General features: G+C 37.1%; 4 protein-coding genes across 4 annotated transcripts; 2 read left to right on the top strand and 2 right to left on the bottom strand.

Annotated features, from left to right (window-relative positions):
• Positions 1–1,532: 1,532 nt before the first annotated feature.
• LOC140808868 (exonuclease V, chloroplastic-like) lies at positions 1,533–2,894 on the bottom strand. The gene is made up of 5 exons (XM_073166178.1): positions 2,579–2,894; positions 2,393–2,494; positions 2,154–2,275; positions 1,860–2,009; positions 1,533–1,780 (listed from the first exon to the last, which is right to left on the bottom strand). Exons 1-5 carry the CDS (start codon positions 2,774–2,776, stop codon positions 1,534–1,536), a joined length of 819 nt encoding a protein of 272 aa, XP_073022279.1. The 5' UTR covers positions 2,777–2,894; the 3' UTR covers position 1,533.
• Positions 2,895–4,279: 1,385 nt separating this feature from the next.
• Positions 4,280–6,848, top strand: LOC140808769 (vicilin-like seed storage protein At2g28490). The gene is made up of 5 exons (XM_073166011.1): positions 4,280–4,681; positions 5,190–5,371; positions 5,517–5,597; positions 5,665–6,087; positions 6,267–6,848. Exons 1-5 carry the CDS (start codon positions 4,327–4,329, stop codon positions 6,723–6,725), a joined length of 1,500 nt encoding a protein of 499 aa, XP_073022112.1. The 5' UTR covers positions 4,280–4,326; the 3' UTR covers positions 6,726–6,848.
• Positions 6,849–7,964: 1,116 nt separating this feature from the next.
• On the top strand, positions 7,965–10,771 carry LOC140808771 (protein disulfide-isomerase 5-1-like). The gene is made up of 4 exons (XM_073166013.1): positions 7,965–8,228; positions 8,715–8,773; positions 8,879–9,054; positions 10,261–10,771. Exons 1-4 carry the CDS (start codon positions 8,103–8,105, stop codon positions 10,353–10,355), a joined length of 456 nt encoding a protein of 151 aa, XP_073022114.1. The 5' UTR covers positions 7,965–8,102; the 3' UTR covers positions 10,356–10,771.
• A 1,125-nt stretch (positions 10,772–11,896) lies between these two features.
• Positions 11,897–13,000, bottom strand: LOC140808770 (4,5-DOPA dioxygenase extradiol-like). Its single transcript, XM_073166012.1, has one exon. It carries the CDS (start codon positions 12,945–12,947, stop codon positions 12,030–12,032), a length of 918 nt encoding a protein of 305 aa, XP_073022113.1. The 5' UTR covers positions 12,948–13,000; the 3' UTR covers positions 11,897–12,029.
• Between the last annotated feature and the right edge of the window lie 1,789 nt (positions 13,001–14,789).

Below are 14,789 nucleotides of genomic sequence, written 5' to 3'. Positions count from 1 at the left end.
CGTATCACTCATTTGGCTTATGCGGATGACTTATTACTCCTTTCGAGGGGCGACACCCGTAGTGTATCGATGATCATGGAATGCTTGAATAACTTTGGAGATATGGCGGGACTGCGTGTCAACCTATTGAAATCTAACATTTACATGGCTGCCATTGATGACAGAGTTCGTGATGAGATATTGCAGATTACAGGTTTCAGCCCGGGAAATCTTCCATTCCGGTATTTGGGCGTGCCTCTTGCAGCTAGGAATCTGAGATCTTCAGATTACTCAAAGCTGGTGGAATCAATCGCAGCGAAATTTAATAGTTGGCCTAGACAATCACTCTCTTATGCTGGGAAGATCGAGCTTGTTAGATCGGTGGTGCAAGGTATTGAATGTTTTTGGCTTTCCATTTTGCCTATCCCCAATTGCATTATTGATTCCATACACTCTCTCTGTCGTAAATTTGTTTGGCCAACGAAGCACCCACCCATTGCCTGGGTTACTCTTTGCAAATCGATTGATGATGGAGGGCTGGGACTTAAGAATCTGAAATGTTGGAACAAGGCTTTGATTGCTAAGACGTTGTGGAAGATTCAAATGCGAAAGGAGAGTTTGTGGATTAGATGGGTTAATCATTTTTATAGCAAAGTTGGGGGGGTTTGGAGTTGGGGTTGGCATAAGGATGAGTCTCCATTGATTAAACAGCTAATAGCTATTCGTGATGAAATTGTCCTTCGGATGGGCTCGGTTGATGCGGCTTCTACCACGTTACAATCCTGGTTTTCTAGTGGTGAGGGAATTGGTAAAGCATATGATTTCTTCACTAAGAAGGTTGGTAAATGGCCATGGAAACCTCTGCTCAGCCGTTCGTGTATCCTTCCCAAACATAAATTCACATTGTGGTTGGTGGCACACTCCAAGCTGCGTACTCGAGATAGGCTGCCGTATGCTATTGACAAAGCCTGCATTTTATGTGATGGTAACATCGAATCACACCTAATGCGTTCATAAAGAGCTGGTAGCGAAAATAGGCTAACAAGAAAAAATCACTAGATGTTGCTGAAACGTGTACACTACTCGGATAGGGATGTTTGATGTGAAGCAGTGAAGATCCTATTAGGAGATCCTATTCGAGTCTGCGTTGGACACCCAGTGTACCACCTATCGAATTCGGCCTAGGAATGTTGGTGGGATTTCCTTGTACTTGATGTATTTGACATTTATATCCTGAGGATGTTATAACTTTTTATCCTAGGAGAGATGAATGCAAAAACTTGAAATTTGGTCGTACAGTGAGTATTTATAATATTTTCCTCGACATATTGTTCCACTTTCAAAATTTCCTATATAATCACTATTTTACATTCGATTCTTCATCTACTTTATGACATATTCTAATATTGTATATTACGCTTTTTAAATTTTAGATGAGATGACATGGCCAACGGAAAATATTTTCATAAATCGCACTAATCCTCAACTCTACGATTCATGTGAGATGAATCGAATGAGATGGGTTTCAAATTCTTCGAAAATGAAGAGCTCCCATTATGACAAATAGGCGTAAATTGATACTTGTATTTCAAGTTTCAACTTTAGTGCAAGAAACATGACATCGGAAGCCACGATCAGGAGGGAGCCATTTACCTCACAAGGGAAACCCGCTTTCACAGTTTTCTTTACAATGTCTGGTGATAAAATGTGTTCTGGATTCAATGCAAAGTGGTCATAGAACTTTTCCGATGTAAATTCACCTAAACTGTCCCACAACATTCTGTAGCACATTGTTTGGAACCTGTCCGAAACACAAGAGAAGTGGAGGGCTTCAGCAATTTGTTAATATCTATGGAAGCCAAATTTAAATGAATCTATACCTCCCCTTTCTGATTTGTGGCTCAGCAGGAAGCGTTGCTCGCCGTCGTGTTTTCCTTTCAACGATCATTAGAAAATTCTCAGAGTTCGAGTTTAACATTCGAATTACATCTATTCTTCCCACCATCCATTCACCTTGTGTAAAGCCTACTCTGTACGTACAGAAAATTTGAAGTCATTTTTGGTTTTTTGGCTGTTGTGTATAGTGCCTAGTATTACAGATACATCACATACATTTCTATACTATCCAAAGAATTCTACAACTGTAAAGATGATATATAGTATCTTAAACTTACAAAGGTAACTCACGTGTGAATCCATTAACTAATAATTCGTTTGCATGAACGATAAAATTCATAAACTTATTCTCCCAGGCATTTTCAGCTGATCGAATTCGGTATTTTATTTTCTTGATCACCTGTCCAGATTCTCAAGGAAAGTCCTAAAATTAGTACAATGAAAAGGTTGAAAACTGAGATCATGCACGTAATAGGCATGATGTAAAAAGTATGAAAGAACAATACGTAACTCACACCTCTTCCTCAAGTGCTGAGTGGCGAGCATTGCCTGTTTTCATGGCTGTAGTCTTCCTGGACCTTTCGGTTAGAGAAAACTCCTTCTGTTTTTCACACCATTCCTGTAATGATACAGATTTTTAAGACAAAAGTACACGGTGGAATGTTCGTATTCTCAGCAGAACCAAATGAAATAGATATGCTACCGAATCAATTAGGTCCGTAACAGATAGACCACATGATACTCGCCGGTTCTGATGTAGAAAAGAACCTGAGAACTTGACATCAGGATGCTCGGCTCCCCTATATACGGTTCGAATAGAAAATAGAGTAAGAGGTCGAAATAGCCTTGCATTCCGATGTAACAACGAAGTGGCGGCAAAGGTAACTTTGATGAATGCCATTCTGCTCAATATTCTATGAGGATTTGCGCATCAGAAGGGGTAGCAAAGGATTTTATGGGCGATTCAGCGACTGGTTTTGAGGGAACTAAGGAAGACGTGATCCACTTATAATGGAGGAAGTGCTTCGTGTAATGGACACGACCATTTTCTCGTCCTCCGTCTGCATGAATATAAATGTAGCCTGGTTCGTTTAATTAAGGTCTGATTCAGTTAGTTTGGTTGGTAAATGACAGCTAATCAATTTACTTTTATTTTTATTTTTTTTTTGAAACAGTACTTTATTTTTTTAGGCATTTATCAGTAGCCAGTAAATTTCTCCCAAGTTCTCTCGTTGTTAAAAAAATTAATGTAAAAATTTTTGTGAGACGGTCTCACGGATCGTATTTTGCGAGACAGATCTCTTATTTGGGTTATCCATGAAATTTTATTTTTTTTATGCTGAGAGTATTACTTTTTATTGTGAAAATCGGTAGGGTTGACTCGTCTCACAGATAAAGATTAATGAGATCGTCTCACAAAATACCTACTCAAAAATTAAATATGGACACATTTTTTTAAAAAAAAATTCTTAATATATCGCATAAGTACTCCAGAAGCAAATTCACAATATTTTTTTAGAAAAAAGAATGACTTCATTCTTAATGTATCCCTTAAGTACTCCACAAGCTATACTATATGAATTTTGTTGAAACGGCTTCTCCTAAAAGTCTGACAGAAAAGAAACAAAATGTGGTGCAACAATATATTTATATTTTAACAAATATTTGATAAAATAAATATATTAAGAGTCTATAAGTTATAAAATGCATATTCGAATTATAAATCTTAGAAATAATCGAAGCGCTCGACTCACGAATTCGTAGGTTTAATTCATACTGAATGAATTCGTAGGTTTAATTCATACTGAATGCACGCCAATCAGACTCTCCATAAGCCTAATAGAATTAGCTCTGTATCAATGAAATATTCCATACATAATCAATTGATATATTCTTTATTACATTAGCTAAAAGTTTTATTATAAAAAACTAAATAAAATAAATATTTTTAAAGTATTTAAAAAATATATATTATTTGCCACTTATTCTTAAATTTTATATATTTTGAAAAATATTAGGTATAAAAACATTAAATATATCTTCATGTGGAGTATATGTCTCGAAATCAAATATATATATTTTAACAAATATGTATACCTTAAAAAATTAAGAGCAGTTAAAAACTATTACAGGCAATTTGTATCAAAAGAAAAGGTGAAATTAGAATGTAATAATAAATAAATAAAAATACAAAATGTAGGAAGTGAGCGGCATTCATTGATTAGTCAGTCGATGCATGTATGACCTTGTCTCAAGGAGGGGGAGCGGATATTTCTCACCCACACCGCTGTCTTCAACAGAAAATGCCACCGTGCTTAGCAATTCATGCATGGCAGCCATCTGTGCCCTTTTTTTCTCTACATAAGCCGACCTCTCTCGCAGCTCAAAATCCCAGAAAGAAAAAGAAGTTAGAACAGAACTCTACAAATCGAGTTGAAGAAGAGAGGAACAATGTGGAAGATCAAGGCACTGTTTGTGCTGGCCCTCTTGGTGTGTTTCTCACTGGCGGCGACGGCGGTTGCTTATGAAGAGGAGGAGTGGGGGGAGGGAGGTGGAAGGGGCTGGGAAGAGGGTGGTGAAGGAGGAGAAGAGGGTGGGTCTGGGCGGCGGGAAGGGGAGGACTGGTTCGTGTTGCAGGATTCGAAGAATGTGGTGAAGACCGATGCCGGGGTCATGAAAGTGGTGAAGGGTTTTGGAGGCAGAATTATGAAAAGCCCGATGCATATTGGCTTCATTACGATGGAGCCCAGAAGCCTTTTCGTCCCTCAGTACCTGGATTCCAGCCTCATTCTCTTCATTCGCAGAGGTGAATAAATATCTGTAAATTACTCTTTTTACGTGTTCGTTTATACCTGACTGTGGATCTTCATCTTGATTGCTCATTAGTATATATGAGTTGTAGTGTAAAATTTTAATTTGGTTTCTGCGTGTTCGTTAATGTGTAAAGATATGGCCGATTCATGCGAGTTAAAGAATCAAAAGTTTAGTTTGATGTCTCTGTGGTTTTCTGCATGTTCGTTTTTTTGTAAAAAAATGGTATTTTTTAAGTATTTGAATTATTAGTTCACTGTCGTTAGACTACAACTCGTATGAGAGCTGGACTTGGTTTCTTATTTTACATCAACTGATATACAATCCTTTTATACTTTATTAAGTTCAATTTCTTTTGTACTCTGTTCATTTGATTTTTCTCGGGAATAAACTGTTACCCAAACGGATTCCATTTCTAACAGAACCAGATGGTTCGAATATTGTCGGCCTTGTGGAACTTGTGGTGCTGAAAAATAGACCAAATTATTTGATTGTATGAACAGGGGAAGCCAGAGTTGGGAATATATACAAAGATGAACTGGTGGAAAGAAGTTTGAAAATGGGGGACATATATCGAATTGGGGCGGGCTCGGCTTTTTATTTGATTAATACAGGAGAAGGGCAGAGGCTTCATGTGGTGTGCAGCATAGATACGTCGGAGAGCTTGGGATGGCATGCATTCCAGGTAACCCCCTCATTTTCAAGAATGATTTTGCAAATTGTTTGAATGATCTAGGACTTGATCGATGCTTCGCTAATTTGTAACGTAATGGATCAGTAATGATGATAATTTCTTGACATTATGTTTGTCGTAATGTGTTTGTTTGCAGTCTTTCTACGTAGCTGGTGGAACTTATCCAAGATCAGTACTTTCGGGTTTTGATCCCTTGACATTGTCAACAGCCTTCAATGTAAGTGGAAATTGATCTCTTATTTCCCTATTATAGTAGAAAACTGATTAAACTCTGTGGTTTTCAGGTTTCGGAAGGCGAATTGAGCGAACTATTGACAGGGCAAAACAAGGGTCCCATTGTTTACTTATCAGAGCCTCATTCGGAGCCCCATTCACCTAGCATGTGGTCCAATTTTTTGGACATGGAACAAGATGAGAAACTTGCACATATGAAGAGGGTTGTTAGGATCAGAGGAGGAGATTTTGAACAAGAAGAGGAGGCGAAACCTACATGGTCATTTAGGAAGCTTTTGATCTCTATGTTTGGAAAGGCGGGCAAGAGGGGGGACAAGAGAGGCCGGGTTGGCAAGGGGCCGGATTCTTACAACATCTACGATAGGAAGCCCGACTACAAGAACGATTACGGTTGGAGCATTGCTTTGGATGAGTCCGATTATTCCCCCCTCAAGCATGATGATTTTGGTGTTTATCTTGTCAATCTCACTGCGGTAAAAATCTTATCATGATTAATATTATTGATAATTGTCCTTCCCTGCAATAACATAGATCTATAGAACTACACTAGCGTACTATGTAGTTGGCACATCCACAAGTTGATCTAATAAGCTTTAATTCGTTGCATTGCAAAATGATAAATCGGCCTCTCTTCCAAATCAAATGAACGTAGGGATCAATGATGGCACCCCACGTGAATCCAAGAGCAACAGAGTACGGAATCGTGTTGAGAGGAGCCGGCACCATCCAAATCGTCTACCCCAACGGAACTCTAGCGATGAATGCCAAAGTAACAGAAGGCGACGTCTTTTGGATACCTCGCTACTTCCCATTTTGCCAAATCGCTTCAAGAACCGGCCCGTTCGAGTTCTTTGGCTTCACCACATCAGCCCGTGATAACAGGCCTCAATTCCTCGCAGGAGCCAACTCACTGCTCGACACAATGAGAGGGCCTGAATTCGCAGCAGCATTCGGGTTGAGCGAAGATAGGTTAAAGGAGATTCTTGGAGCGCAAAAGGAGTCGGTAATCCTACCTTCGGCAGCCGTAGCACCACCCGGGGAAAAAGCAGCACCAAAGTTGATGGCAAAGGTTATCGACACCTATGGCAATGATATAGTTATGGGCTTTTAGTTCTTTCTTCTTTTTTTGGTATGTTTTTGGTTCTTCAAGGCAGTGGACATGGTTTGAGTCCGAGTTCTTTCTTGTTCGTTTTGTGCATCTGCAAACTAGTGAATAAACTCGAACTGTGATTTCTCTCCTTGGTTTATGTTCATTTGTAAGCTTCTTAAATCAGAGCTGCTTATATTATGTTTGGAAGAATCAGATTAGATAAATAATAAATATATAAAAAAAATTCCTTCTCATGTTATGTAAGTTCTATTTTATTTAATAAAAAAACAAAAATTTGTGTGAGATGGTCTCACGGGTCGTATCTGTGAGACGGATCTCTTATTTGAGTTATCAATAAAAAAATATTATTTTTTATGTTAAGATCATTATTTTTTATTATGAATATCAGTATAATTAACTTGTTTTATAACGATCTTACATAAAACTCATTCTAATAAAAATATCATGAAAATCTCTTTCTTCTATATCTAATATATCTTAAACTATTTAAATTTTAAATCATCATACATTTTAAAATTATATCTAAAATTTAACATAAATTTAAATATATATGATATGCGCTTGTTACATACACACATTTCCGAGTATATATGTTTTAACAAGAATCATACAAAGCAGACCTCTCATAAATGTCAACCTGTAAGGATATTAAAGTTTATCTAAATATTTATCCACACGTTACATTAAAATGAAATATTTATTATTTATCAATACATCTATTGGTATATTGCATGGATCTTAGATTGTAAGAGTAAATATATCGTATATAACGTCAGGATTAAATATTGATAAAAACTTGTGTGAGACGGTCTCACGGGTCGTATTTTGTGAGATGAATCTTTTATTTGAGTTATTCATGAAAAAATATTACTTTTTATATTAAGAGTATTACTTTTTATTTTGAATATCGGTAGGGATAAAGATTCGTGAGACCGTATCACGACTTACTCAGTTTGGCAAAAACTTATGTGATACGATCTCACGGATCGTATTTTGTGAGACGGATATCTTATTTGGATCATCTATGAAAAATATTATTTTTTATGCTAATAATATTATTTTTTATTGTAAATATCAGTAGAGTTGACTTATAGATAAAGATTCGTGAGATTATCTAAAAACCTACTGAGTAAATTTTAGGTTTCTAAATTCAAATTAATTTTTTAAAACTCAGACTAATAATATTCTCTTATAAACATATTTTTCTTAATTCTATTTTAGGGTGGTTTTCGTAAATTGACATTTCAGGGGTCATTTGCAAAACAAGGCCAAAATGGTTATTTACATCTGATTTGGGATTTCAAAGTCTCCACACAAACGCTCTCACTGGTAAGCGACGATCGCCGTACGCCGGTCAATTCCTCGCCGTTGTAAGCGATGATACGACACCGTTTGAGTAGTCTACAAATCTTGTTGCTATACTGCTTGTTCTTCTTCTGCTCGAAACATGATTCTGCAAGAGCTGAAGTTATTGCCCTAACAACCGATACTTTTAATGACAAGGTAAGAAAATTTTTATGTTTCTATATCTTATTTTCTATACAAGATCGTAACTTTTGGCTTTGGTACTTGGAAATCATCGTATAGAGATCTGTACTAATATTTGAATAATTGTTTAACGTGATATTCCTTGGAATTTTGTTGGATTTGTCTGGTCACCACAATTAAAATATTGGCCCTGGTGGTGCGGTTATATCAGAAGCGTGTGGCCTTATATGATCTGCTCGATGCCCTTCTTGTGTTGTATTTATTGTTTTATGTGAAACCGAATTTTAGTTTGCTTTACCTTTTTTTCCGAAGATATCTTTTTGTTGGATTTTTCACTCCTTCAATGCATAGTGAATAGCACCAGATTAAAGGTAGGTATGGAAAAATAAGAGTTGAGGATGTTTTATGTAAAATGAAGATTATTTCTGTACTGTGGATATCTTTTTGTATCCATGCTTCCATTGTTTTTTTGTTTTAAAGTCCTTTTTATGTATAATTTAGGTTCAGGAGAAAGACACGGCATGGTTTGTAAAGTTTTGTGTTCCTTGGTGCAAGCACTGGTAAGTTTCAATTATGAATGCTATTTTCAACTTTAGGATCAGTCTGCATGTAAAAACTCGAATGCCAGTTGGTATTGGCTAAACTCTGGTTTAATTTGTCTCCAGTAAAAACTTGGGGACACTGTGGGAGGAATTGGGAAAGGAGATGGAAGGCGCGGATGAGATTGAGATTGGTGAAGTTGATTGTGGAACAAATAAATCAGTGTGCTCTAAAGTAGATATTCATTCATATCCTACTTTCAAGTTATTTTATAATGGAGAAGAAGTTGTGAAATATCAAGGTAATGATTTTTTTGATTTTATATTCACGGTTTGAGTTTTTAGTTACTTTTTGTTTGATGTTTATTATATTAATTACTTCCTTCGTGCGAGCTTTATCATCAACTATAAGATTATTTAAAGTTTGAGAGGCATGCCCTTTCGCGTAATGGCTCGGAATTATATTTTCTCTGATGGGCAAACCGTTACATTAAACATAAGCAAATACCTAATTGAATAGTATACTCTTACTCTCCCATACCATCAAGGTATCTGAGTTGCTCCATTTGTCAGGCCTAGGGCCCATGAGCCTGCCCAACTATCTTGCAATGAGCTAGTAACGACCATGTAAATAAAAGTTCTTGGTTTCTGAAAATAAATCATACAAATTGTTGGAGTGATTTACCGTGCATCAGTGATATAAAATTTTTCAGATTTCTTGAATAGTTCAATAAAATCATCTTGGAGAATTGATACCACAACTACCAAAGTTTTCTTCCCAGCTTTGAACACGCTTTTCTGATTTTTGGAACGATTTTTCATATAAAGTTGTTTTGGGAACTATGTTGCATGGATAGGGTAATGTAGAATACGACAATTATTAAAATATATAGAAATATTATATATATATATATATATATATATATATACATATATATTTAGTATTAAAAATTGTAGAGATACACATATTTATATAAATATATTGTAGAAATATATATACATATTTATGTAAATATATACAATATACAACTTTAGAGCAGTGGTTTACAAAGAAAAAACCAAAGAACAAAAATTCGAAACGTATCCAAAAACGTGTTCCCGCCGTGTCCATATCGTATTCTAGCCGTGTCCAAAGCGTATCCGACTGGTCAAACATGCAAAAATTCAACGACATCGATTTTGTCGTATCTGATACATGTATCCGCGTGTCGTATTCGTGTCCGATACTTTTAAAAAAAATTATGAGTGTCCGAGCTACATTGTTTGGGAATAAAGCATGTGTAAAAATGATTACGAAAGTAGCTCATAATTCTCAAGATCAAAAGTCCTCGTGCGTTTATATGGAGATTTGCCCATCATTACCTTCTTATCGTTGTTCTTTTTATAGAGAATTTGTGATACATTTTCCATTCATAAAAAACCTCAAAATGTATTAAGCTTATTGCTGGAGCTGAAGAATTCCAGATTTTACTAATACTAACTGTTTGATAAAAAACTGAATGTTTCAGGAACCAGGAATGTGGAATCACTTAAAACGTTTGCACTGGAAGAAACAGAGAAGGCAGCTACAAAAGCTCAACTCAACAATGATGCTGAGTTGTAAACTTTCTCGATGAAGTTGGTTTTGACCTTTTGTTTTCTCTTACCCTCTTCCAGCAAGTGGATGCATGAGTTCTCTAGCATGCCACAGTGTAGATTATTTTATTTATATCACGTTTATTGAGATTTCCCTCATAGTTGTGAACTTTCGCCTTTCGGTGTCCCAAATTTGTGAAGATATGAACTACTTATATGTAAAAGCAGTGGCAATTGGGTTGTGCTCGACAAATTTATCACGTTTAGATGCAGATGGGATGTTTTCCTGGATATAGACACCTTTGACAATCGAAGATAGTTAGCTTGATAAGGGATGGCATTTTGAGGATCCTAGCAGATATACAAGCGCAATGTTCTTTGCTAGCTTTGAGCTGCATGACACAGCTTGTTGAAAGATGTTAAAATGGAACGGATTTTCTTGTTCAGGAGAGTTTGTTGTTCCGTGACCAAATTTTTGTTCTTGATAAACTCATTTCATGACTTTCTTTTGTTTTTTTTTTTGACTATCTTTTGATTTCGAGATTCTTCATCTCCTTAGTGTTAATTTGATATTCTCACTCACGGGTTGTTATTTTCTGCCCTTTTTTAAGGTTTGCAGTTGCACGTTAGTGCTTTTGATTATTTGATGTAGCAACTTATCCTTTTTGCCCTGACATTTAATGTAACTCTTGAACCAAAATTTGGCAGACTCTGTATTCGTATATGCCGAGAGTATCTTTGGATTTCTAATTAATTAAGGGTAGCGTTTGTGTTATTTTGCTTTTGCTGACGTTATTTTGAAAGGAAAGATCTCTCGTTTATTTAGGAGAATCTAATAATTATCATACTTTTGAAGGTATATGAGCAATTGAGCACACATTGATGACTTTACTTTGTGCATACATTGTCAATTATTATATCTATATTTGTGTTTTTTTAGTATGAATTATTTAGAATATTTATTTCCGTCCCCTAAATTGGATTTTCTGGCTCCGCCCTGTTAACCACCTTCGTAAAAGAATTCATGTTGATACTGCAGTAAACCTTGAGAAATTTAGCTTCGGTTTTTCAACCAGGTCTGATAGCCTCATACACCATGCAAATGTAAAGCATAAAGGATTGCTATACGCCTATACCTTTGCTTTAAGTCTCCTTTCGGCAATAGTTTGTCTTTCTAAATGATCCAGAGACACACTATGATTCTTGTTTTCTCTCAATTGTGCTTAAAGCACTTTCTCAAGAACCAGGTAAAGGTACAAAGGCGAATAGCCTGTGATCCCAAGTGCTTTTTCGCAAGTTGAAATGGCGTGAACGGCTCCTTATGGATCATAAAATCATAATTCCTCTATATTTTCCTACAATTAAATGACGGGAAGGCACAAATCCTTCTGACGTAGAAGGACATGGGATTCGTGGGGGAATAGAAATAAAGATTGCACGAGTGCCGGGCTCTTGCATGACCGTAAACAATTTCAAATGTTTCACAATTATTTAACATCGAGCTAACCAAGGACTACAGAAACAAATTTCTAGTTATGTCAAAGAAAAACTCTTGATTCTGCATCGCGATAACGTTACGAGGAATTATTTATTTGGTTTACTAAATTTGACAAACGAATTACAGAATAAATCAAACAGCGAGACATCGCTACATTTCATTCGAATATCACAAACAACACAAGTATCCAAACTATCAGCTATTTCAAGATTTTTCAGTGAACTTGTAGGATGAATAAGAAAGTGTGCCAGCGGTCCAGCTGGTGTGAATAAGCTCACCTCTCGTATTCTCTCCCGCCGCACCCATCGCCACGTGCAGCGGATAAAAATGGTCAGGCCACGGATGCGCTACCTTGGCATACGGCGCCTTGGCTTCATAATCATTCACGTCTTCGTACCTCCCTTCGTAAAGAGCTTCCTTGATCCAATTATCGAACTCGTAAGCCCACGGTGTCACCGAATTTCCTGCCTGCCCGTTCATAGTCCGCAAATTATGGGTGGCGGCGCCTGACCCGATTATTAAAACACCTTCGTCTTTCAGCGGCGCCAAAGCCTTCCCCATATTAAAATGGTGGGACGCGTCCTTCTCCGTCTGCACGGAGAGCTGGCACACGGGAATGTCCGCCTCCGGGTACATCAGCATCAGCGGCACCCATGCGCCGTGATCCAGCCCCCGTTTCTTGTCCACGTGCACGCGCTTAAATCCCGATGCCGACAGCAGCTCCTTCACCCTGCTCGCCAATTTCGGAGCGCCGGGAGCCGGGTACTTGAGCTGGTACATTTTCTTCGGGAAGTTGTAGAAGTCGTATATGGTTTCACTGGGGCCTTCCACGGCGTTGACCGTTGGATCGGCCGTCTCCCAGTGGCCGGATATTATCAAAATCGCTTTGGGTTTCACCGGAAACACCTTCTTCTGGAATGATTCGAGGAATCCACGCGCTGGAAGGGAATCGTCGATTGAAAGCGTTGGCGAGCCATGGGAGATGTAAAAAGTCTCCATCGTCATCTTCTCCTTCTTCAAGAACTCCCTCGATTCAATTATATTAGCAACTTTCACAGTAAATACAAGGCAGAAACACAAACACCCGATTGCGTATATATAGAAGACAGATTTTGCGTTCATTCCGTGGGAGCGATGTTCCCCCACCTCTGATGTTGACTTCTCTTCACGTCTTACCTGCCCTTTTCTCTTACCGTGTTATTTTTTCAAATTTTAAACGTTTTCTATTTACGTTTGCCATTGCGCAATTTTTGGACTAGCTACTTATCGCAATCAATACGAAACTTCGAGAATAATAGAGCGTTATACTACACAAAAACATTTATAAAACTTATCTCTAATAAAATTATTATTTTTTATATCAAAAATATTATTTTTAATTATATATATTTATCATATCAACACGTCTTATAGATATAAAAATATGATACATTGTCTTAAAAGACCTATTAATTACAGAATTAGATCATTTGTCGCTATCCATTCATTATTTTAAAAATTTTGGTCGAATCGGTTGAGCAGTAGTATTATTCAAAAATTGCTCAACCCAAACCCGAGCCAACCTGAAAACTCTTAACCCGAACTTGAACCCGAACCAACTCGATCAACCCGGGTAAAACTCTTACCTTCAACACATTAAATGGTTCACTACTATCTCTGCCCACAATTATCACTCCAAAACGATCCATAGTTGTAATAATTGATGCATCCACACTACCTTTTATTACTCCAGGAATTGATGGTTGCCATCGGGTAATGCGAGTAGGTTCCATCCCATAAGCAAGTGCTGACAGAGAGAAAAAGCGATATAATTCACGCGAACAAGATTGTTCCTTACCTTGGAATTCATGGAGATTTCTTGCATTCTAGAGACTTCACAAATCAATACGAACACCTATAACTCAGTTGTTGCGTTATAATCCACAATCAATTGGAATAGATCACGAACCTTGTTTTGAACTGTTAGGCCCAGGTGTCAACCCCAATAATTGAAAGCCCATAAGATTAAAGTCCATCTAATCAAAATAATTGAGCGGTTGAGGGTTTGTTCCACAAATGGTCGAAGCTGTTGAGGAACATTAGCCACGACCCATGTCCAATGATCATGGAAGATGTCAAAACTGCTCTGGATAATTAAGCAAAAAGAAGAGAAATATCAGAAAAAGCACAACAAAACATCCAACAATGCAGCAACAAAGCTTCTTCCATTCTCTCAATATTTTATCTGCATATTTCCCAATTTCTAGCCTCCTATTTTCTGTAGATTTTGGCATATTCTTCTAACTTTTTTGTAAAAAAGTCGTTCAAGTTCATAACAACAAAATTAAATTTGATGTTGTTCATGGATTTTCTCTACAATTTCATTATATTCTTCAGTTCATATTTTTCACTTTGAAGTCATATCGAGGGAATTAGAACTGACGGTTGAATCAAAACACACAACACTTAACAGGAAGTTGGATTATTCCATATCTGGTACAATCACGTGCCTGACACGCCCCGCAAATTTCGTGAGAAACAGAAACCATTCAAGACAAACCTAAGATATGATAATTTCCATACCTTTCTTGCAAAATAGGAGTACCAAAAAATGTGTGAAGTATTTAATAGAAATTGCATGTTGGACATCATTGATCTACGAGTACTGTTCTTCATTAAAGATGGGCTCATGCGGAGAGTGAGTTGAAAAGCATTCCCCAAACATGGAATGCGTTTCACCTCCTGTTAGTCAATATCCCATAGGGTACTGTTCACTTTGGTATCCCAACCGCCGGTCTCAGTGGCCCTAAATCGGAAGACCACTGTGAATCAAAACGGATAATCCTATACGACGACAACAGTACTTCTTCCTAGAATCATTAAGGATTGTACGTTTGACTTTTTGACTTTGAAACTGGAAAAAGTACCATAATGTCATAAAAGTACAACAAGCTAATCCAATTATTGTTTTCAATTTTTTTTTTT

This window comes from Primulina eburnea, chromosome 13, assembly GCF_022965805.1.
Source record: "Primulina eburnea isolate SZY01 chromosome 13, ASM2296580v1, whole genome shotgun sequence".
Lineage (NCBI taxonomy): Eukaryota > Viridiplantae > Streptophyta > Magnoliopsida > Lamiales > Gesneriaceae > Primulina > Primulina eburnea.
The sequence above is the reverse complement of the archived record's forward strand: the minus strand, read 5'-3'. Positions and strand labels throughout refer to the sequence as shown.